This window comes from Crocuta crocuta, unplaced genomic scaffold (assembly GCF_008692635.1).
Source record: "Crocuta crocuta isolate KB4526 unplaced genomic scaffold, BGI_CrCroc_1.0 scaffold369, whole genome shotgun sequence".
Lineage (NCBI taxonomy): Eukaryota > Metazoa > Chordata > Mammalia > Carnivora > Hyaenidae > Crocuta > Crocuta crocuta.
In genome coordinates, this window is record NW_027529441.1 from 79,073 (window position 1) to 100,768 (window position 21,696).

Consider the following 21,696-nt stretch of genomic DNA (forward strand, 5'->3'; position numbering starts at 1 on the left):
CACTGGCGGAGGGAGCTGGGAGGTAAAGTCCGGGACACTGTTGTCACAGGAACTAGAAAGGGAAGCATTTCAAGATGGGAGAAAAGGAGTCAAGTGAGGAAAAAAGGTGAGTTCTGTAAATATCCAACATCTTTCAAAACTGGAAGGTGGGGGGCGCCTGGGTGGCTTAGTCGGTTAAGCGTCCGACTTTCGCTTAGGTCATGATCTCGCTGTTCGTGGGTTCGAGCCGCACGTCGGGCTCTGTGCTGACTGCCAGCTCAGAGCCTGGAGCCTATTTCAGAATCTGTATCTCCCTCTCTCTCTGACCCTCCCCTGCTCACGCTGTCTCTTTCTCTCTCTCTCTCTCCTAGAAATAAATAAAAATATTTAAAACAAACAAACAAACAAACAAAACTGGAAGGTGGCTGGTAGCCTGAGGGCCGGACACTTGGATGAGAAGCACAGTCTGCTTTGAAACCTTCAGCGAGGGCATATGGATAACCCCCCAGCCACATGCACCCACCAACGGGCAGAAGAACTGGACTCTTTTGCTTCAATCCAGTGGAAACAATGCACAGACTATATAAAACCTATGTCAGCCTCTAGAAGGTATCATGGAGGGGCGCCTGGGTGGCTTAGAAGGTGAAGCGTCCAACTTCAGCTCAGGCCATGATCTCACGGTTCATGGGTTCCAGCCCCATGTCGGGCTCTTGCTGACAACTCAGAGCCTAGAGCCTGCTTTTGATTCTGTGTCTCCACTGTCTCTGCTCCTCCCCTGCTCATGCTCTGGCTCTGGCTCTCTCTCTCAAAACTAAACATTAAAAAACATTTTAAGTTACCATGAAGGGGCATCTGGGTGGCTCTGTTGGTTAAGCGTCTGACTTTGGCTCAGGTCATGATCTCATAGTTTGCAGGTTTGAGCCCCGTGTCGGGCTCTATGCTGACAGCTCAGAGCCTGGAGCCTTCATCGGATTCTATGTCTCTCTCTTTTCTGTCTCTGCCCCTCCCCAACTCATGCTCGCTCCTTCTCAAAAATAAATACATTAAAAAAATTTTTAGGGGCGCCTGGGTGGCTCAGTTGGTTAAGTGTCCGACTTTGGCTCAGGTCATGNATGGGAAGCCCCTGTTCCTCAGATAAAGGGTTTTGGAAAACACAAAAATGTCATTTTTAAACATGCAATGGATTTATCAAATGACTATTCTACTGATCTACAAAGCTGCATCATCATATTTAAGAGCATATAACATAATGTTAACTTCAGAAATACTGTTTTTATACCCTCCCATCTTATGAAACAATTTTATTGAAACCTGACAGTCAGGACTGGGATGACAGTCTTCCTTCAGTGTTACCAGGGTCGCATGATCTTAGAGTAGACTGGATGTTTTGAATACTGAGTGGTAGTCTCAGCACAGCCAGTGAAATAATAAGCACCCGTTTAAAATTTCTATAAATTAACAACTCAGTGAATTGTTTTTAGAGTTGTCTCAAACCCTTACAACTATGAGGTTATAACCCTAAAAGTTATTATTAAAGCCGTTGTAAAATGCCCTTGCCTCCCTTTCTCTCTGTTTCCTCGGATGACTTCTTTTTTTTTTAATGTTTGTTTATTTTTGAGACAGAGAGAGACAGAGTGTGAGCAAGGGAGGGGCAGATAGAGAGGGAGACAACAGAATCTGAAACAGGCTCCAGCCTCTGAGCTGTCAGCACAGAGCCCCACGCAGGGCTTGAACCCACCAACCACAAGATCATGACCTAAGCGGAAGTCGGACACTTAACGGACTGAGCCAACCAGGCGCCCCACCTCAGGTGACTTCTAAAGCTCCCAAAGTCCTAAGTGAGTCCAGGTTAATGTGTCTTTTCCAGCTAGTACTTTGTTGCTGAAAATTAGACACTTACTCTTTTCTGAAGAGTAGGACATGATCCAATTTGACCTTATATTCAAGCATGTACGGTAACTGCAAAAAAACTGTGCGCACACACAGAACAGGGGGCCAGCAATCGCCCAAAACCGTGATCCTGTGCAAACTTGATTATAAAGCAGCAGTGCTATTTAAATCTAAAGGAAAGCCACAGTTTGTTTCCAGCGAAATTAAACCTCTTTCCCTGGAAAGAATGGAAGCCACACTAAGGCATTAAAGGAGAAATCTGGTTCAGAACATACACTACGGAGAAAAACAATTGAAAGAGGTGAGGTATAAGAAAGCAACTGCCGGGAATTCTAAAGCTAAGCTGGATAATTCTGAGACCACAAAAGCCTAGTGAACAACCACAATGATGAGAAGAATGATATAAATGGAAGACTAAAAATAAGAAAAAATGCAAAAGAGAAAAAAATGCCCACTTTTGAAGTAGGGAAAGTGTCATAAAACCGGGGGAGGAAGTATAAAATGTAATTATTAGGCAAAGTGAGGAAAATAAAATCAATTTTCATTTCTACCCACCGCATCCCACGGTACCTACCCCAGCCCTTGGGACAAATGTCCAGAACAAATCTGTTACTAGGCTGTTTACCCATTTATTACCCTTCTGTCAATGTTTCTAAATGTGTCTCACTGCTTAAACATTCCATGACTAAAGGTGAGCTACATTAGTCTCTGTTCAGGAAATGAGTGTACCTAATCTACCCAAACGAAAGGAACATTCCACAGCTTCTGGCTTCATCTATGTCTACCTCCTGCCTTGCCTTGAAATATATCTGGAAGGAGGGGGAGACTATTTTCCTTCTGTTCAGGAAAAAAGGCATGAAAATCATGTTTTTAAAAGTAGCTTTTGCATAGGTATTTACCCAAAATAGTCAAAAACTTATATATATTTTTAATTTTAGAGAGGGAGAGTGAAAAGAGGAAATCTTAAGCAGACTCCATGCTCAGCATGGAGCTAGGTGGGGCTTGATTCGTGAATCTGAAATCATGACTTGAGCTGAAGTCAAGAGTTGGGATGCTCAAACAGCTGTGGCACTCAAGGGCCCCAAGAATCACAAACTTATGGACACGAATGTTCATAGGAGCTTTATTCATAATTACCGAACCTTGGAAGCAACCAAGCTGTCCATCAGTAGAGGAATGGGTAAACATACTGTGCACCCTGCCCCCCCCCCCCCCCCCCNCAATGGAATGTTATTCAGCAATAAGAAGAAATGAGCTACCAAGTCATGAAAAGCCACGGAGGAACCTAAATGCTTATTACAAAGTGAAAGACACCAATCTGAAAAAGGCTGCATACTGTGTGATTCCAACCATATGACCGTCTGGAAAAGGCTAAACTATGGCACCAGTAAAAATATCTGTGGTTGCCTGAAGGAGGTAGAAAAGTAGGAAGAGGTGGCCCATAACTTTTATAGGTGATGAAGTTACTATGATACTGATATCAGGCGTTTGTCAAAATCCACAGAACTATACAGCACAGAGGGAGCCCTACTATAAACTATGGACTTCCATTAATAATAATATATTAATATTGGTTCATCAATTATAACAAGTGTACTACACTATCACAAGATTTTTTTTTTTTTTTAATGTTTTATTTATTTCTAGGAGAGAGAGACAGCGTGAGCAGGGGAGGGTCAGAGAGAGAGGGAGTCACAGACTGAAACAGGCTCCAGGCTCCGAGCTGGCAGTCAGCACAGAGCCCGACGCGGGGCTCGAACCCACAAACCGCGAGATCATGACCTAAGCGAAAGTCGGAAAGTCGGACGCTTAACCGACTAAGCCACCCAGGCGCCCCACTATCACAAGATATTAACCAGGAAAACAAGGTGGAAGGGGGGTGGGGAGGCATGTGGGAACTCTACAGTTTCAGTACCATTTTTCTGTAAGCGTAAAACTGCTCTAAAAAATTAAATCTATTAACTCCTTAAAAGCAGTTTTTGTATATTTTTTCCTTTCGCAGGAAATCAGTACTAGGAATGTTACAGCTACACACATGTGCCTCCCTCAAGACGTTCAGGTCGGAGAACCCTGAGAACCTGAAATGGACTATGAGCCCCATTCAGCACAGTGGACCACTCAGACCCTTTGCCCAAACTCTTCAACAACTGACCCAAGACCACAAATATTCCCAGGAGGCCACAAAATTGAGAGACATCTTCTTGAATAAAAGAGGGATGAGTCTATTCATAAGGTTTTAGTGTTAGCATATTATGCTGCGTTTAAAAAAAAAAAATACCGGTGGGACTCTGTTATCCGGAAAACCTCCCCATGGTCCCTGTGAAAAGCATGGTGCCTGTATGAGGCTCCATCCCCGAGAACAAAATATTTGGCTCTGTTAAGTGTCAGATGTGCCATAGGGGAAGGAACATTCTGAGAGCTGACGGTTCGCACTTGATGACGGAGGCAATGCTCTGTTCCGCAGTTAAGGCCCCTTGATCGGATTCATCACTTTACGGAAGGGACGGAGAAGTGGAAGGCTCTTCCCACAATCCTGCAGTGTGAGCGGTTCCTCCCTGCGGCAGGCAAACTGGAAGTTCAGAGTGAACTGAAGACTCAGAAAAAAAGAGAAGGAAAGAAAAGGGTCCCTGGATGGCGGGGGTTGGGAGGGGGGGAGTTGAAGACAGCTTTTCCTTGGCCAAAGGGGCTTCAAAGAGGAGTTAGGAAGAGCAAGAGAGGGGATGGGGTGTGCCCTAATATAAGGGGGCACCAAAGGATCATGTTACCTGGACAGGTTGTGGGGGGGTTGTGCATGAGTCTTGAGAATTTACCAAAAGAAATGACTGTGTGTCTTGGGAACAAAGGAGTGAGCCCGGCCCAGCAAAGGCCACCAAGAGCACAGGCACAGACCCTTCTCTGGAAACCGGGCCTTTGCAAGGGCGTCATCGCCACGGAGCTCTGCAGACCTGACCCTGGGTCTCTGCCTCTACTATGCCGGGGGAAGGGGGAGACTCAGAGAGGCTGGTGGGTGTTTCTCTGGAGACTGAGAGGGCCCAAGGGGAGCCCTAATCGCCAGCCCTTTGTTCTAGTCTATTTCAAAAGAACAAGCCCCAACAGGCCATGACTGACAATTAAAGGTCCACCCACAGGCTACTGAGAGCACCCCTCGCCCTCCTTCCCCCTGCACCCACCCACTCACCCCAACTCTCCTTGCATTTCTGGAACGATGGTCATCCCCCAGGTTTGGAGGCCAGGCGCCAAGAAGCCCAGTCACAGCCCTCGCAGACAGAGGGGTGCCCTTCGGGGAGGACCCTGGTGCCATAACAAACATACAGGGCCTGGCACTCCGCGTGTGAGGGAAGGAGAAACAGCCGCTGGGGCCCTTCTGAGCAGAGGCAGCCAGGAGGGGAGGGGGGAGCGGACGCGTGTGCCTGCGGGTGGGCGTATGCGTGTGCATGTAAGTGTGTCTGTGGGTGGGTGTGTTTGCTCAAGTGCATGGGCAGGTAAGTGTGCTGCATGCGTGTGCATGTGTGCACGTGTGTGTGTGGGTGAGCGCTGTGTGTGTGGGCATGCATGTGTGTGTAGGCATGCATGTGGGCGGGCATGTGTGTATAGGGGTGCATGTGCGTGCATGTGTGCCGTGTGTAGGCATGTGTGTATATGTGTGTGTGCACACCTGTGTCCGTAGGCGTGCATGTATGCCATGTGGGCAGCCGTGAGGGCTTGTGTGTGGTGTTGCGTGCATGTGTGCGCACTCATGTGTGCATGCGTTCATGTGTGTATGTAAGCTAGCATGTAGGTGCGCGCGCGCACACACACACACACACAAACACACCCAGAACACTGGGATGGGAGTGAAGGCAGAGGCTCTCCCGGGACCTCCCCAAAGCCCTTTCCAGCCAGTCAGGTCAAAGGTTGGGCCCCTAACAAACTTAAGACCAAGTCACAGGGACCCCCGGGTGCCACTTGGGGCGAGACAGAAGATGGACGTGTAGAACTGAGCGCAAGGCACCTGGGCAGGGGGCAGCGAGAGCAGAGCCGGAGGAGCCGGGGCGGAGGCACTGAGCACATCTCAGCCAGACCTGGCGGCTGGGGGCCCGGGGCCCTGGGCAAGTAGTTTAAACTCTGAGCGTCTGATTCTGGTTTGAAAACGGCGAGTGGCTGCCTGGCAGGGCCCTTAGCCGGAGGGGGTGGGAAAAAGAGCCCGTGTTTTGTGGCCACTCCCAGGAATGATAAAGATGTGAAGACCAAGTGGAGGAGAGCCCGGAAAAGACTAAAAAAGGTGATTAATTGGGTGATAAGCAAACAGCCTTGGGGGCCATTAGCCCTCAAATGAAAGGTCAGAGAGAAAGAGCCCAGGGGGTGGCCTGAGCAAATTCAGAACAGGATTAGGTCTGGAGAAGAAATTGGTACCTGTGGAGATGGATTTTAGCAATAAGCTAAGAATAAAGCATCCAAGAAAAGCACTTAACTCCCCAAGGCCATCGGCATTTTGCAGGAAACAGGGGTTTTTGGGTTAGTTTTATCTTCAAAAGCACTGTATTAAAAGCAAATTATTTTTTAATCCCTGATTTACTTACAATATGGGCATTCTGATAAAACACAAGAATAATTTGTGAAGCATGTACCTGATTTATTTATTCAAAATGAACCCTTTATTAAATTCCTACAATGCTCCAGATACGAACTATTTATAAAGTGAAAGAGTTATTCGCTCACTAAAAAGATGGTACTCGACAAATTGGGACCTGAAAAATAAGCAAACTGGTACTGAGTCAATGAAGAAACTCCTTTATTTTTTTGGTCTTTTTTTTAAGTTTGCTTATTTTTGAGAGAGAGAGGGAGAGAACGAGCAGGGGAGGGGCCGAGAGAGAGAATCCCAAGGAGGCTCTGCAATGAACCAAAACCCAAGAGTTGGGGCATTTAACCAACCAAGCCACCCAGGCGCCTGGAAACTCCTTTGAAATTCTAGGGACCATATGGAACATTCCAGAACAAACAGGGAACTGGCTACCAGAAAGCTTCCATCCCAGTGCTAACTCTGACACTGACATTAGCTGTAGTCATTCAGCTTCCCTTCCTTCATTCAACGGAGTCTTGCTGTCTGTTTACTGGGCTGCATGCTGGGCTACTTGTGGCCTGTGCAGAAAACAGGTATCAAACAAGAAAGCTAGCGTGGGAAAAGTGTTTGAAAAGCAAAGTAGAAATGCAGTGTGGGTGTATGACCAGGGGACCTAGCCTGGAGGGCCTCCTGGAGGAGGCGATCTTAGAGCAAGGACCTAAAGGATGAGCAAGACAACAGGCACAGAACATGCAGGAGTCTTGAGCACACAGAGTGCTGGGCCTCAGTTTTGCACATACAAAATCAATGAGGTGGGCTCACTACAAATGAGAGCAAACACGTACTCTGTACTTACTGCCTCAATCCTAATACTTAACATGAATGAACTCCTTTAATCCTCACAACAACCCCATGAAGTGGATGATGGATTATCCCTATGGTGTAGACAGGCACACAAGCCTGAGGGACTTGCCCAGTGAGCCTTTTAAGCGGCAGAGCCGGCATGTGGATGCAGCCGGTCAGGCTTCAGAATCAACACCACTGACCACCGTACGCCCCGCTCCATAAAGTTGCTGCGTTAGAGCTTCGTGAAATCTCGTGTTTTCCATCAGATTTTTTAGACCCAGCTAAACACAAAACCTTTGCTAAATGTAACCAGCGCCTCCAGATGTGTGCGGTCTCTCAGCAGAAGGCCCTGGGATCCCACACAGTGCCTGAATGTGAGCAGACATCACCCCTCCTCATCCACCGTGGCCGCCCTCCCCCTCCAAGAAAACCCGAAAGGTGAAAGAACTTGATACCCCACCAGTTCGTGGTGTGCCTGCTTCTTGTCAGGCCCGAGAGAACAAAGAAGTGTCCCTTCTCTTCCACCGCATTCCTTTGAGCAGAGGGCCCGTTCCCGATATTGACGAACGAGTCAGGTCATGGCCCTGGGAGCGGCAGTGCCGACGAGCATCCAAACTCAGGCTTGCACTCCCTTTGATCATGTGTCACTCTGTCCCAGTCCTGTGGGGTCCTTGGCTCGTCGCTTCCTGCTCTGGGATGGGGGTATTGTGTTACCCTGTGATGTTTTGTCTGCACAGCTTGATTGGACTTTGTTATTTTGAATGAAAAGATGAATCTCAAATTAGCCTGTCAGTGGAATCACACTTTTCGTGGACTGATGTTAAGAGTCAATGCTCAGTATACAATAGGGAAACCATCAGGTTCTGGCATCGTGCTGGGTGAGCATGTTTGAGAGAAAGGGAAAAAAAAATCATCATATTTTAAGCGTGGAGTATCTCAGGCAATGCTAACATGGACTGATGAAGAAATCAGACCATACTCCAGTTTCGTAAATATTAGCCACAGCCCTACTATAGCAAAAGACAAAAATGCCTGCAAGTCCAGTTTAAAATGGATTTCCCTGCCAGCTAAGGGAATCTTGCTATGTAGAGCTTTCGTTTCCTTTTCTCTTTTCTGCTTACAATATTTACGTGATGTTTAAAGATTTCCTTCCTGTAAGGGAGATTTCAGTAGTTACAAGTAGATAATTAAATATTTAGATTTCATACCACAGGAAACGAGGGCTCTGCAAAGCGTTAAGATGATGAGAATACAAGGATATAGTATCAGGCTAATCAGAACTGTGAAGTTAGAGAGTCCTCTAACACACGAGCCAAAAGCCCTTTAAATCACCGTAGATGCGCAGCCACCAGAATCTTTTGGGGGATGATTCAGCCCATTTGCTCAGAAATCTTCCCATGAGGGACTCCCTGGGCATCTCTGAAATACCATACTCTCTTACTCATTTGAAAAATCTAACTTCAGGGGCACCTGGGTGGCTCAGTCGGTTGAGCGTCCGACTTCGGCTCAGGTCATGATTTCACGGTTTGTGAGTTCGAGCCCCGCATCAGGCTCTGTGCTCACCGCTCAGAGCCTGGAGCCTGCTTTGGATTCTGTGTCTCCCTCTCTTTCTGACCCTCCCCTGCTCGCTCTCTGTCTCTGTCACTCAAAACAAAGACTAAAAAAAAAAAAAAGAAAAATCTAACTTCAAAATAATTTATGAAGTAACAGTTTCAAACCGAGAGGGAGGCAACAAACTGAGGGTTGATGGGGGGGGCAGGGAAGAGGGGAAAATGGGGGATGGACACTGAGGAGGGCCCTTTTGGGGACGAGCACTGGGTGTTGTACATAAGTGACGAGTCACGGAAATCTACTCCCAAAACCAAGAGCGCACTGGCTACGCTGTATGTTAGCTAACTTGACAATAAATTATATTTTTAAAAAAATAATAAAATGTGGTCAATAAAAAAAAAATCTGGTCGATTAAAAAAAGAAAGAAAAAAAGAAGAAGAAATTCATTTCTTCTTTGCAGCATACAGGAGACAACCTGCCACCATGGGGAAGGACTATGGTACAGACGATGCCAGCGGCGAGCTGGGTCACGTGTGCTGTTAGCGGTATAGAATTTGGGAAAGTCAAGACATTCGGCTAAAGTCAGCCCCAGAGTTTCTCCTGAGCAAACACGTGCCTGTGATGTCTCCACCACCTACATCTGTGCACACTGGCCCTCAGTAACATGATTGCTAGAGAGAAAAACAGAGACCCCTTCCCAACACCACTTCTGTTTCCAATCTTCCCTAACTTCGAAAGATCCGAGCCTCTGCCACCGCGGGCTTATGAACAACTTTCCATGGACAGAGAAAGAAGAAGGACGCCGGAGATCAGAGGAAGGGGAGCGCGCCGTCTTGGCTATCAAAACACGATTAAATTCATTCCTCTGACGTCCTGACAGTAATTGTGCCGAGAGGGATTGGAATTTGTGAAAATGACTTGGAAAGGGTTGTGGGGAATTTTCCGTGGGAGAGGCGGGTGAGCATCCCCTTGATTTCCCCTTTGTTGTCCTGAGGACCCTGCCGAGCTGGGCGAGCTGGGCGATTGTCCGGTTTTTGACACCCCTGTGCTAACACCCCGAGGCCTGCAGAATGCTCAGTCCCCAGTTCTATTTTCCGCTGTGACCGGCGGAGTCAGTAACCCGAGCTGATTTGTTCGTGGGGTCTCTGCCTTTGTCAGCTTAACAAACAAAGACAGAACCAGGCACACTCCTGAGCATCATTCTCCTACAGTGGCAGAGCTGCGACACGGGATTGTTGGAAAGAGCCGCAAATGGTGTGGTTCCCTTAAAATTTCTGAATGTTCCCTTCCCTGCTGATCGAAACTCAAGAGAGTTCTTTTTTTCTTTAAAAATTTTTTTAATGTTTTATTTATTTCTGAGAGAGAGAGAGAGAGAGAGAGACAGCATGAGCAGGAGAGGGTCAGAGAGAGAGGGAGACACAGAATCTGAAGCAGGCTCCAGGCTCTGAGCTGTCAGCACAGAGCCCGACATGGGGCTCGAACCCATGAACTGTGAGATCATGACCTGAGCTGAAGTTGGCTGCTTAACCGACTGAGCCACCCAGGAGCCCCAATACTTCAGAATTCTAATGACGTGTGATTTCATGACCACACGTGTGACTAAGAAACATGCACATGGAGACATGCTCACCTCAGGGAGGAAACGAGCGCCCGAGTGGTGCCCGGCCAAGGCCCTGGCACAGCTCTGAGCCAGGGGGCCTCCCTCGCCGTGTCCGTAGGCGGAAGTACATCGGGGTACAGCATCCCATCCCATTAGTAAGGAAAGGCCTTCTTCACCTTGAAAGCCCTCAAGTTCCATTAATTAAAGGCTTAGGGCTGCTTTTTTTCACTGACCAGAATTTGAATGGCTTTCAAACACATAAAACACACCATTAGAAGCTGAATTTTTAGAAATATGTGTCTACGGGGGGCACCCGGCTGGCTCCGCTGGTTAAGCGTCTGAGTCTCCATCTCTCTCAGCTCAGGACATGATCTCACGGTTCATGAGTCTGAGCCCCCTGTCGGGCTCTGTGCTGACAGTGTGGAGCCTGCCTGGGGTTTCCTCTCTCTCCCCCCTTCTCTCTGCCCTTCTCCTGCTCGTGCATGCTCAGACTCTCTCTCTTTCCTCAAAATACATAAGTAAACTTAAAAAAATATATGTGTGTGTGTCTACGCAAAAGGTCAAATATAGACTTAACAAATGACCTAGCAGTCCCTCTGCTACAAGCAGAATTCTCCAGAAGTGAAAACACCTCTAACTTGCTCTACCTTGCTTGTGCTCTAACTTGCACATGAACGTTTGTAACAGCCAAAAGGTGGAAACAGCCCAAATGTCCATCCGCTGATGAATGGACACACAGAACGTGATCTATCCCTACAACAGACTAGGATTGGGCCATGAAAAGGAATGAAATACCGATAGCTGGCACACCAGGGATGAGTCTTGGAAACATTATGCTATGTCAAAGAAGCGAGTCATAAAAGACCACAGACTGTCTCCTTTCATGTGAAATGTCCAGAGAAGGCAATTCAGCAGAGTATACTTTCAAGAAGGAAGATGTAAGAATTTATTGGTGAAGTCAACATTTCCTTGGGGGTAAGAAAGGGCACTTTTAAATTTTTTTTTTCATTTTATTTTAATATAGCGCTAAAAATAGGCCCCCACCCCCAATGGCACCCTTGCTAAGAATGCTATTTCCACTCACGTTTCTTTGTGGAGCTCCTCCTTGGGAGGGAACAGACTGTTAAAGAAAAGTTTGATTTTCATAATCATTTGCAAGGTTGGTCTGGCCTATGGGAAACACCCCTCACTTTCAAGAGCAAATTCACAATTTAAACAGTGATTCGAGGGGCACCTGGGTGGCTCAGTCGGTTGAGCATCTGACTCCGGCTCAGGTCATGATCTCGCAGTTCATGAGTTCGAGCCCCAGGTCGGGCTCTGTGCTGACAGCTCAGAGCCTGGAGCTTGCTATGGATTCTGTGTCTCCCTCTCTCTCTGCCTCTCCCTGCTCGTGCTCTGTCTCTCTCTCAAAAATAATAAAAAATGAAATAAAATAAATGGTGATTCAAAACCACCATAGGAAAAGCAAATACAACGAGAGCATCATCCGTTGCACCAGCTGAAAAACAATCTCATGCCATCTTAACATTGACTCTTCTTTCACACTCCTGAGCAACTGGTACCATTATACTTTGCAAACAGGAAGAAAAGCCAACACTTACATGTGCATCCCAAGCCCTGATCTAAGCACCTTTCATAGATTAACTCCTTGCATTCTATAGATTAACCCTTACAACAACCATGCTGAGATAAGGATCATTCCCATTCCCATTCTACAGAAGAAGAGACCGAAGTTCAGAGTGGCTCAGTAACTTGCCCAGGGTCGCACAACTACAAAAGGGTATAGAGCCAGGAGGCAAACCCTGGCACTCTGGCTTCAGATGTCACTCTTTTCACCCCACGATGGCACTGAGCCGGCTCACAAGATAATTCCACAACACGGAAATGTAGAGAAATTGTAAAGCGTGCGGCAACAGTCCGGCCTCGCTCAGAGTGCACGGAGGCGCGGTGCCGTCCCTTCAGCACAGCGTCGGTGACCACCAGAGCGGCGCGGCCCTTACCTGTGGACCACCCCGGCCCGGTGCAGGTGCTCCACTGCAGAGATGAGCTGCCGGATGTATCTGCGGGCCTCTGACTCCTCCAGCCGCTTCTTCTCATAGATCTTGTGCATCAGGTTGCCCCCAGGACACAGCTCCATGACCAGGTAGTAGCTATTTTCCGTCTCCAAGATATCGAGGAGCTGGGTGATGTTGGGGTGGCGGATCATCTGCTGAATCTGCCCCTCTCGCCGAAGGTTTTTGGTGACATAAGTGTCCTTTTTGGCTCTCTTCTTGTCAATGACCTTTATGGCCACCTGAGGAGACACCGAGAACACGGCTGTTGGCAGACATTGCGAGCAAAGGTTATTCCCTGACCTCTCGCAAGAACCCTAGGCAAGTACACAGCTCCTTCTCTGTACCAGGAGAAAATCCCCTCATTTAAAATAGCATCAAGGGGGGAAAAAAAAGTGTAACATCAGGAACCAGATCCGATTATTAAGGAGGAGAGTGAAATTCACTTAGGCAACTTGAACGGTCATCTGGAAGGCTCTGTGAAGAGTCAATGTCAAACTTGGTTTGCCACGGCATGAAATGCCAAGTTCCGGTCCAGCCAAGGGCCTCTACTGGTTCCCTGTCAGGCTGAGCCGGCATCCCTCCGGGGGCGGGGTTCCCCTGGGCCTCCGCTTGTGACCGAGTCCAACCTGCCTTCACCTTGGGCTCTAGGTGAGGGGTGCAATGCCCTCTCCTTCCTCCCGCCACAAGACAGCGTCCTCCTCTCTCCCCTGTGACTTAGGGCACTCGGCAGCCCTTGGCGCCTACATCAGGGTCCAGCCGGTTAATGCTCCACAACTGTATCCCAACTACCCACCGGACACCTGCCCCCGCAAGCAACATGTCACATGCACAGGCCCTCCAGCCTCGCACAAAGGCAGGGAAGGGGAGAAGGGGGCGCAGCCGGTCTTTCCAGGCCGAGTCTGCACTCCTCCCCTTTGGCGGCTTTCTCCTCTCTGCTCACCAGCTCACCGGGCCCTAAAAACACACCACCGGTTTTGCCGTCTTGGGTCCTCGCTCCTCTCGCTAGGAGGCCAGCCGCTGATGTCATGTCCCTTCCTTCTGCGGACACCTCCTCACCTGTCCTTCCTCTCTGTTCCCACACCACTGCTCGTTTAGGCTCATTTAGGACTCGGCCTCCCAGCCCCCAGACGGACCATCTCTGTGACTCAAAGAGCCCAAGGGACATTGCGAGGCAAGGCTCTCGAGCCACGGGCACAGGATGAAGAAGAGTGGGTCTTCCATTTCTACTTACTTCCTGTTTTGTGATATTTTGTAACTTTTATGATATACCCAATATTAGGACTGAGTTTTGATATAGATAAAAAAAATTAATGATTACGAGGCACCTGGGTGGCTCAGTAGGATAAGCATCTGACTCTTGCTTTTGGCTCAGGTCATGATCTCATGGTTTGGGGGGGATGGAACCCCACATCCGGCTCTGTGCTGACAATGAGAGGCCTGCTTGGGATTCTCTTGCCCCTTCTCTCTGCCCCCTCCCCTGTGCTTGCTCGCTCTCTCAAAATAATAAACTTATAAATAAATAAATGATTGATAATATTTACAGTGAGTTGCTCAAACGTTGCTTTCTTGACACAGGTCTGTGATTAAAACTAAATGAGGGGTTGGGGCACCTGGGTGGCTTAGTCGGTTGAGCGTCCGACTTTCGCTTAGGTCATGATCTCGCGGTTCGTGGATTCGAGCCCCGCGTCGGGCTCTGTGCTGACTGCCAGCTCAGAGCCTGGAGCCTGTTTCAGAGTCTGTGACTCCCTCTCTCTCTGACCCTCCCCTGCTCACGCTGTCTCTCTCTCTCTCCTAGAAATAAAATAAAACATTAAAAAAAATTAAAAAAAACTAAATGAGGGGCACCTGGGTGGCTCAGCTGATTAAGCATCCAACTCTTGATTTCATCCCAGGTCACGATCTCACTGTTTGAGGGACTGAAACCCATGTGGGGCTCTGCACTGACAGCGTGGAGCCTGCTTGAGATTCTCTCCCTCTCCCTCTCCGCCCCTCCCCTGCTCGGTCCCGCTCTCTCACACCCCCCTCCCCAAACAAAACAAACAAATAAACATTAAAGAAAAAAACTAACTGAAAATCTGGCTACCAGTCACCTGGACTATGACATCAATGTCCTACCTCTTTTCCCAGCCCCCTAAGGTCACTCTAGGCTCCGCCTCTCAGTCTGGAACTCTGATTTCTTGCTTAACGCCCTCTGGGGCTCACTGCTGCCTGCAAGGCGAGGTGCACACTCCCTGGCCCAGCACTCAAGCGTCTCCATCTTGTCAGATGCTGCAAGCAAAGGTTATTCCCTAACTGTCCACAAGAACCCTAAGAAAATGCTATTTCCCTGAACCAGGAGAAAAACCTTATCTAAAATAGCATCAGGGGCGCCTGGTGGCTCAGTCAGTTAGGTGTCAGACTTCAGCTCAGGTCACGATTTCATGGTTCATGATTTCGAGCCCTGCGTTGGGCTCTGCGCTGACAGCTCATAGCCTGGAGCCTGCTACAGATTTTGATTCTGTCTGTCTGTCTCTCTCTCTGCCCTTGCCACTCATGCTCTGTCTCTCTCTCAATCTCTCTCTCAAAAATAAATAAGCATTAAAAAATATTTTTAATAAATAAAAGAGCATCAGGGATGGCCCCGGGGGCCAGTCTCCTCACTCTCCTGAATAAGCTTGCATGAAGGTCACCCAAACGAACACCCCAGTCCTTGAGCCACTAACTCAAATCCCACCTCCCTCCCAGAGGGTCCTCCAGCTCTCCACACGGCCACCATCCGAGGTCCCATTCAAAGCACGCGGCCCTCGGAGCAGGGACCACATTCCTCCCCATCACACATAGCACCGCATAAACAGCCGGGGACCAGCCGGAGCAGATCACCGAACCCTTTTTTATTTTTAACCACAAAAACAAAAATAGTTGTAAGTCGCTTAATCTATTATTCCTTCTGGAGAGCCAGAGTGTCACTTATATTTTAGTAAATTTTTTAAATTGACATATAACATAACAGTAGTTTTAACAACGTATACTGATTTGATGTGGTATGTATACCGCAAAATGATTACTATGAAAAATTTAGTGAACATCCATCCCTACACATAGTTACAATTTGTGAGCTTGTGTGTGTGTGTGTATGTGATATGAACTTTTTTTTTTTTTAGCATTTATTTATTTTTGAGAGTGAGAGCAAGTGGGGGAGGGGCAGATAAAGGGAAGGACAGAGGATCCAAAGCAGACTCCATGCTGACAGCAGAGAGCCTGATGCAGGGCTTGAACTCACACACTCTCAACCATGAGATCATGATCTGAGCCGAAGTCAGAGGTTCAACCGACTGAACCACCTAGGCGCCCCTGTGATATAAACTTTTAAGATGTTCTCTGTCAGCAACGTGTAGATATACAATGCAGTATTGTTAACTATAGTCATCAGCCATATGTTACAGCCCAAGACTTATTTATCTTATAACTGGAAGTCTATGCCTCCACCCATTTTAATGGTGGGGGTAGGGTTCCAGGTCTTTAATCCAAAGACATAACTAAGAGGGACAACCAACTAATAAGGCCAGATATGCTGGGGGCCTGCTCTAGCCCAGATTAACGTGACGCTGATGCTGTCTTCCCATAGAAGTTAAAGTTATACTCAGGCTGTAGTTTGGCCCCAACAACTAAATACTAGTCTGAAAGCTTTAATAACTGTACTCATTCGTGACCAAAAAATAAAGACAAAAGTATACACACAAGCATACACACATATGTATACATACATGCACTTGCACACACATACATATACAGACAACCCCATATACATGCATGTGTGTGCATGTATATACACAGACATACATGTATATAGTCCCTGTCTTGTGGAGGTGGAGAGAAAGGGGATGCTGAAAAGTACAATCAGATTCTGTCTTTGCTTGAGTCTGTGTTGCAATGTTTTAAAAATTACACCCTTTGGCAATGAAATTCTTAAAAGTACTATGAATAAACAATAGTCTGAAAGCCCCACGGTAACATGATCTGCCTTTTTCAACAGAGCATACAATGATTATTAGGATAACTTATTTCGCTCTTTAATTGCCTATAGTAGATTATATAACGGCCACCCAAAGACTTTAAATCCCAATTCCTAAAACATGCGAACGTGGCCTTATTTGGAAAAAGTGAAGGACTCTGAGATGAGTCCTTCTCATTTACCTGGACCAGCGGAGTGGGCCCCAAATGTCAGCACAAGCATCCTTATAAAATAGGAGGTGTGGGAGGGGAGTTCCCGCGAATGCACATAGGAGAAGTCTGCATGAAGGAGGGGGATGGCAGTGATGGCCCACAAGCCAAGGAACGCCACAGCCACCAGACTCATGGAGGGGAGCACGGCCCTGTCCACACCTTGCTTTTTTGGTCCAATGAAATTGATTTTGGACTTCCGGTCTCCAGAACTGTGAGAGAATAAGTTTCTGTTGTTTTAAGCCCCCAGCTTTGTAATGCTTTGTTACAGCGGCCCCAGGAAGCTAGCATACCAGGCATGCCCTGCTGTCATTTGGTATCTTGGTTCCCACATTCTATGGCTTCTGAGAGCCCCTCAGTGAAGACCCTGAGCCCGTAAGCTGCCTCATCAATGCCCCTCGCCGCTTCCACACACACCCCCATCCCTGGGCTTTTCAATCCACCCCCCTACACTTATCAACTCTGCCTTGATAATACTGAAAATGGAATGTTTAATCAGCGTCATCTGTAACAACTAAAATGGGAAACACTGAACGGGAAATTAAGGAAAAGGCAGTCAATGATCAGCAAAGGGAGCCATCTAATTTAATTTGACAGTAATCAGACATTTGCAGGCAGAGTAGATCTCACACTGATTCTACAGGGTTGAAGTTCGGCATGATGATGGATCTCTAGCTGAAAAGATAAACTGCTTTAGTCGGGCGAGTTTTATAAAGTAAAAATTAAATGTGTGCAGACTCACTGAGGACCAAGTCCAAGGATCCCAATGGAGAAGGGGGGCTGGGATGAGGGGTGTCAAGGGAGTGTGGAAGCCTGGATGTTACCCTGAGCACATCAAGAAAAACAATTCTGCTGTGAAAGGCAAATCAAACAGCTCTTCAACAGACTCAAATTGCAAAGCTTCCCGAAATGTTACAGAAGAATCCATTCAAAGATTGCCACCACGTCTCCAAGAAGAGTAGCCAAGTCTTCCGGTGGTGCAGAATTCAAGCGAGCCTAGCATGGCGCCAGCGAACCACAGGTGAAACATTCTTCACCAACTTCTCTCATTAATTATGAAATTGCATTTCTCACAACATGGCAACTCCTACCCTCTTCCCCACCCCACTCTGCTCCCACCAAAATAAATAATAATAATAATAAAATAAATGCCTACCAATGATGGATAAGATCGGAAAATTTAAATAGCTAGGCTCCTGAGGCGCTTGGGTGGCTCAGTCCCTTAAGCATTGGACTCTTGATTTTGGATCAAGTCCTGATCTCGCGGTTCATGAGTTCGAGCCCCGAGTGGGGTTCTGTGCTGATGGCACAGAGCCTACTTGGGATTCTCTCTCTCCCTCTCTCTCTGCCCCTCCTCTTCTCGTGATCTCTCTTTCTCCCTCCCTCCCTCTCTCTCTCTGTCTCAAAATAAATAAACATTTTAAAAATCTAGCTAAGCTCCTAAAAAAGAAAAGGAAATCCGCCAAGGGCAAAACACTGAGTATATCTAAGATGGTAAGGTGGCATCTACGGGGTGGGGAATAAAAGATGCAGGAGAGCAGGGGTGACTGGGGGCAAGGAGACCCTGAGGAAGAAAAGGAAGAGGTGGAGTCTGCTCCATGTGGAAGAGGAGCACCACTCCCTCCAGCACAGGAAAGGGGGGAGCACATGCACAGGGATCCCGATCCATCAGGAGAAGGACGAGGTGCAGAAAGGAATTCGTGCTTAATGGCATGTATTAGGAGAAAAAAAAAATCCAACAGTGAATTTTACTCAGAATGAGAGACACACAAAAGCATCTGACCCCATCACAACACACACTGGGACCTAAGGCAATGTGCATAAAGTACTCAGTACGATGTCTGGCACATAGTTAGTGCTCCTTAAATTGATGCTCTTACCAGCATTACCATTATACATTCACGGAAGCAACTAGGAACCTGAAGAGAGGGAGAAAAAGCACTCCAGCTTAGTTCAGCTCGGAAAAATAAAAAAAGTGCACCCCCCTCCCCGGCAGGTTAGAAAAGAAGCCTGAGCCCCATTTCAGTGTCGCAAACTCTCTGGAATAGAGCTGCTTTTAAATCCCAAGGAAGTGGTTTAATATCAGCCTAGTCTCTCATCTTCTTTAAATATTGACTTAGTTGAGACTGTCTACATAGGATCAGAGTTAACAGGATTTAAAATTCATCCCTTCCTCCTCCATCACCCTCCACTGCCTTTAAAATTCATTACTCTCAAACACATTGAGAATCATAGATGTGTCCAATCTCTAAAATGAAAAGAAGGATGTAAAAACGGATCTTCCATATGACTAAGAAAAAGAATGCCGACCACAGACCAACTCTTTAACATCACAAACACACACATGTATGTCCCACATGTCTTATCCAGAATTCTACAGCGTATGCCGCCTTTTTGAAAGTTCAGTCTTTGTTTAATCAAAGTGCCATTATACCATAATTGTTTCAAATAATCAGAAGGTACAAGGGGTAAGAGGCTATGACCAAATGAATTTTCTTGTTGCATGGAAGTCAGCCAAAAAAAGGGAGCTTTCTTTCAGAATGCTTTGGTTTCTGGTGTTTTTTTTTCCAATTAAAAAATTGTTTAATGTTTTTATTTCTTTTTGAGAGATACACACACACACTATGGGGGGGGGGGGGGTTATGAGAGAGAAAGGGAAACACAGAATCCAAAGCAGGCTCCAGGCTCCGAGCTGTCAGCACAGAGGCCGATGCGGGGCTCAAACCCATGAACCGTGAGATCATGACCTGAGCCAAAGTTGGACGCTTAGCTGACTGAATCACCCAGGCACCCAGCTTTGGTCTCTTAATAAATAATGAATGTTAAACTCAAAAGACTCTTTTCTTCTTCAGCAAACATTTATTAAGCACCTACAATGTACTTGACACTGTCCCACGTGCCAAGTGTAAACTATGGAAGAGACACGGGTCTTCAGGCTCTTTCACCGGGATAACTCAGATCCTTTGGAGTGGCTCAAGGTCACCATCCGCAATGGGTTGAATTGTGTCCCCACCTCCGTCCCCTTCCCCCCCTTCCAAAATTTGTATGTTGAAGTCCTCATCCTCAAGGTGACTATATTTGGGAAAAGGGCTTTTAGGAGGTAATTATGATTTTAAATGAGATGATAAGGGCCTTAATAAGGGTAGGGCCTTAATCTGATAGGACTGGTACCCATATAAGAAGACAAAGAGGGGCGCCTGGGTGGTTCAGTGGGTTAACTGTCCAACTTCGGCTCAGGTCATGATCTCACGGTCCGTGGGTTCAAGCCCCGCAATGGGCTCTGTGCTGACCGCTCAGAGCCTGGAGCTGCTTCGGATTCTGTGTCTCCCTCGCTCTCTGCCCCTCCCCCACTCACACTCTGTCTCTCTCTCTCTCTGTCTCTTTCAAACATAAATAAAGATTTAAAAAAAAAGAGTTAGAGATACCAGAGATCTCGCTCTCTCCGCACGCGCACAGGGCAAAGAAAAGGCCCATGAGGACACACAAAATGACAGCCACCCACAAACAAAGGAGGAGGGCTCACCAGCAACCAGCCCTCCTGGCACGTGACCTGGCACGTCCAGACTGCAGGGCTGAGAGACCGGAAGTGTCCGTGCTTTACGGCCCAGGCTGTGGCCTCTGGTTCCGGCAGCCCAAGCGGACCCCCTGACCTTCCGGGCACCGCGCACTCCTCACCAGCGCCCTCACCCTGCAGAACAGACACGCGGAGCCAAGCGCCCGCGTCGCTTCCCCGAGGGCTGGGGCCACACCTCATGGGTGCTCCTCTTTTAACCCCCGCGGTTCCGCGCTGTGGCCGGTGGGACCCTGGCGGCCAAGCCTGCGGGCCCGGGGCCGGAGTCGTGACACCGAAGCCCGTCTCTGCCACGTGGTAACCTGGACCTCTCTAAGCCGGAGTGTCCTCACTTTTCCAAACCACACAGGGAGGGCGAATCGTGTCGGGGAAGGCGCGAGGCCACCCAGGAAGGGTGTTAGCGCCGGGAGGGTCCAGGGGAACCCTCAGGGAGAGTTCGCTGTCAGAAGCTGCCTGTTTTGTGCAAGAGGAGTGAGAAGACGCAGAGCCAGGGAGCGCCGCCGCCACCAGGCCCCCAGCCCCACGGCTCCCGGGGCCTCACAGGCAGGTCNCAGACTGGCTGAGGTCACCCAGCACTTCCCCAGCTGTCATGCTCGTCGCACACACTTAACGGTCTGGGACACCTTCACTGGAATCTCCCAGAAGGCAGCTGTTGTATCTGGTCTCCTTCCTTTTGTGTTCCCAGCTTTTAGGTCAGTGCTCGGCTCATGGAGAACTTGTGGGGGAGAGAAAGGGAGGGAGAGAAGGAAGGAAGGGAAAGGAAGGGGGAGGGAGAGAGAACAGAAGGAAAGAAGGAAGGAGGAGGGAAGGAAGAGGAGAGAGGGAAGGAAGGAGAAGAGGGGGGGAGGGAGGGATGAAGGAAGGAAGGTCCCACCAGTCTGCCACAGGTGGTCAGTATGGTGACTTCTTGGTCACCTCTACTCCCGCCTTGGGTAGGTCTAACCCCTCGAGCCCTCCCTGCCCTCAGCTATGATACAAGCAGATCAAAATCCTTCCCTTCAACCATGAAAATGGGAAAATGTGAGGCCACCTACGGACGTGTTTCAGCTTGTGTGTGAGTGATGCAGAGACACAGACTTCCCCCCTTGAAGAAATGTCACCTTCCCTGAGAGGCTTCCCAGGCCCGCCTGATTCCAGCCGTGCCCACACGCTCTGCCCCCACCTGGGCACTCACGCTCTCTCTCAGGCTGTCCCTCCTCCACAGCACCCCGTTCTCCCACCTCCGGGCCCCTCCCAGACTCTGGGATCAGCCTGCTGGACTCCTTGCACCTCTTTTCCTTTTCCTGGAACCCTCTCTAGAACCTCCTTCTTGCCACCAGCCCCACTGTCCCCACAAACGGTGACCTGCTCTTACAGCTCCAGTGCCCGGCACAGTGTCAGGAACAGAAGAGCTCAATCAACACGTACTAGAGTAACGACACAGCCAATGTGTGTGCAGCTTAAGGGAAGGAGGGGGAAGGGAGGG

General features: G+C 48.2%; 1 protein-coding gene across 1 annotated transcript in view; it reads right to left on the reverse strand.

Annotated features, from left to right (window-relative positions):
• Positions 1 to 20,414, reverse strand: part of HUNK (hormonally up-regulated Neu-associated kinase) — a 73,154-nt gene extending 52,740 nt beyond the window's left edge. The window contains exons 1-2 of the mRNA XM_077760191.1: positions 20,184 to 20,414; positions 12,407 to 12,699 (exon numbers count right to left, since the gene is read on the reverse strand). Of these exons, the coding sequence (XP_077616317.1) occupies positions 12,407 to 12,699; positions 20,184 to 20,414 (524 nt within the window). The remainder of the gene's footprint in view (positions 1 to 12,406; positions 12,700 to 20,183) is intronic.
• Between the last annotated feature and the right edge of the window lie 1,282 nt (positions 20,415 to 21,696).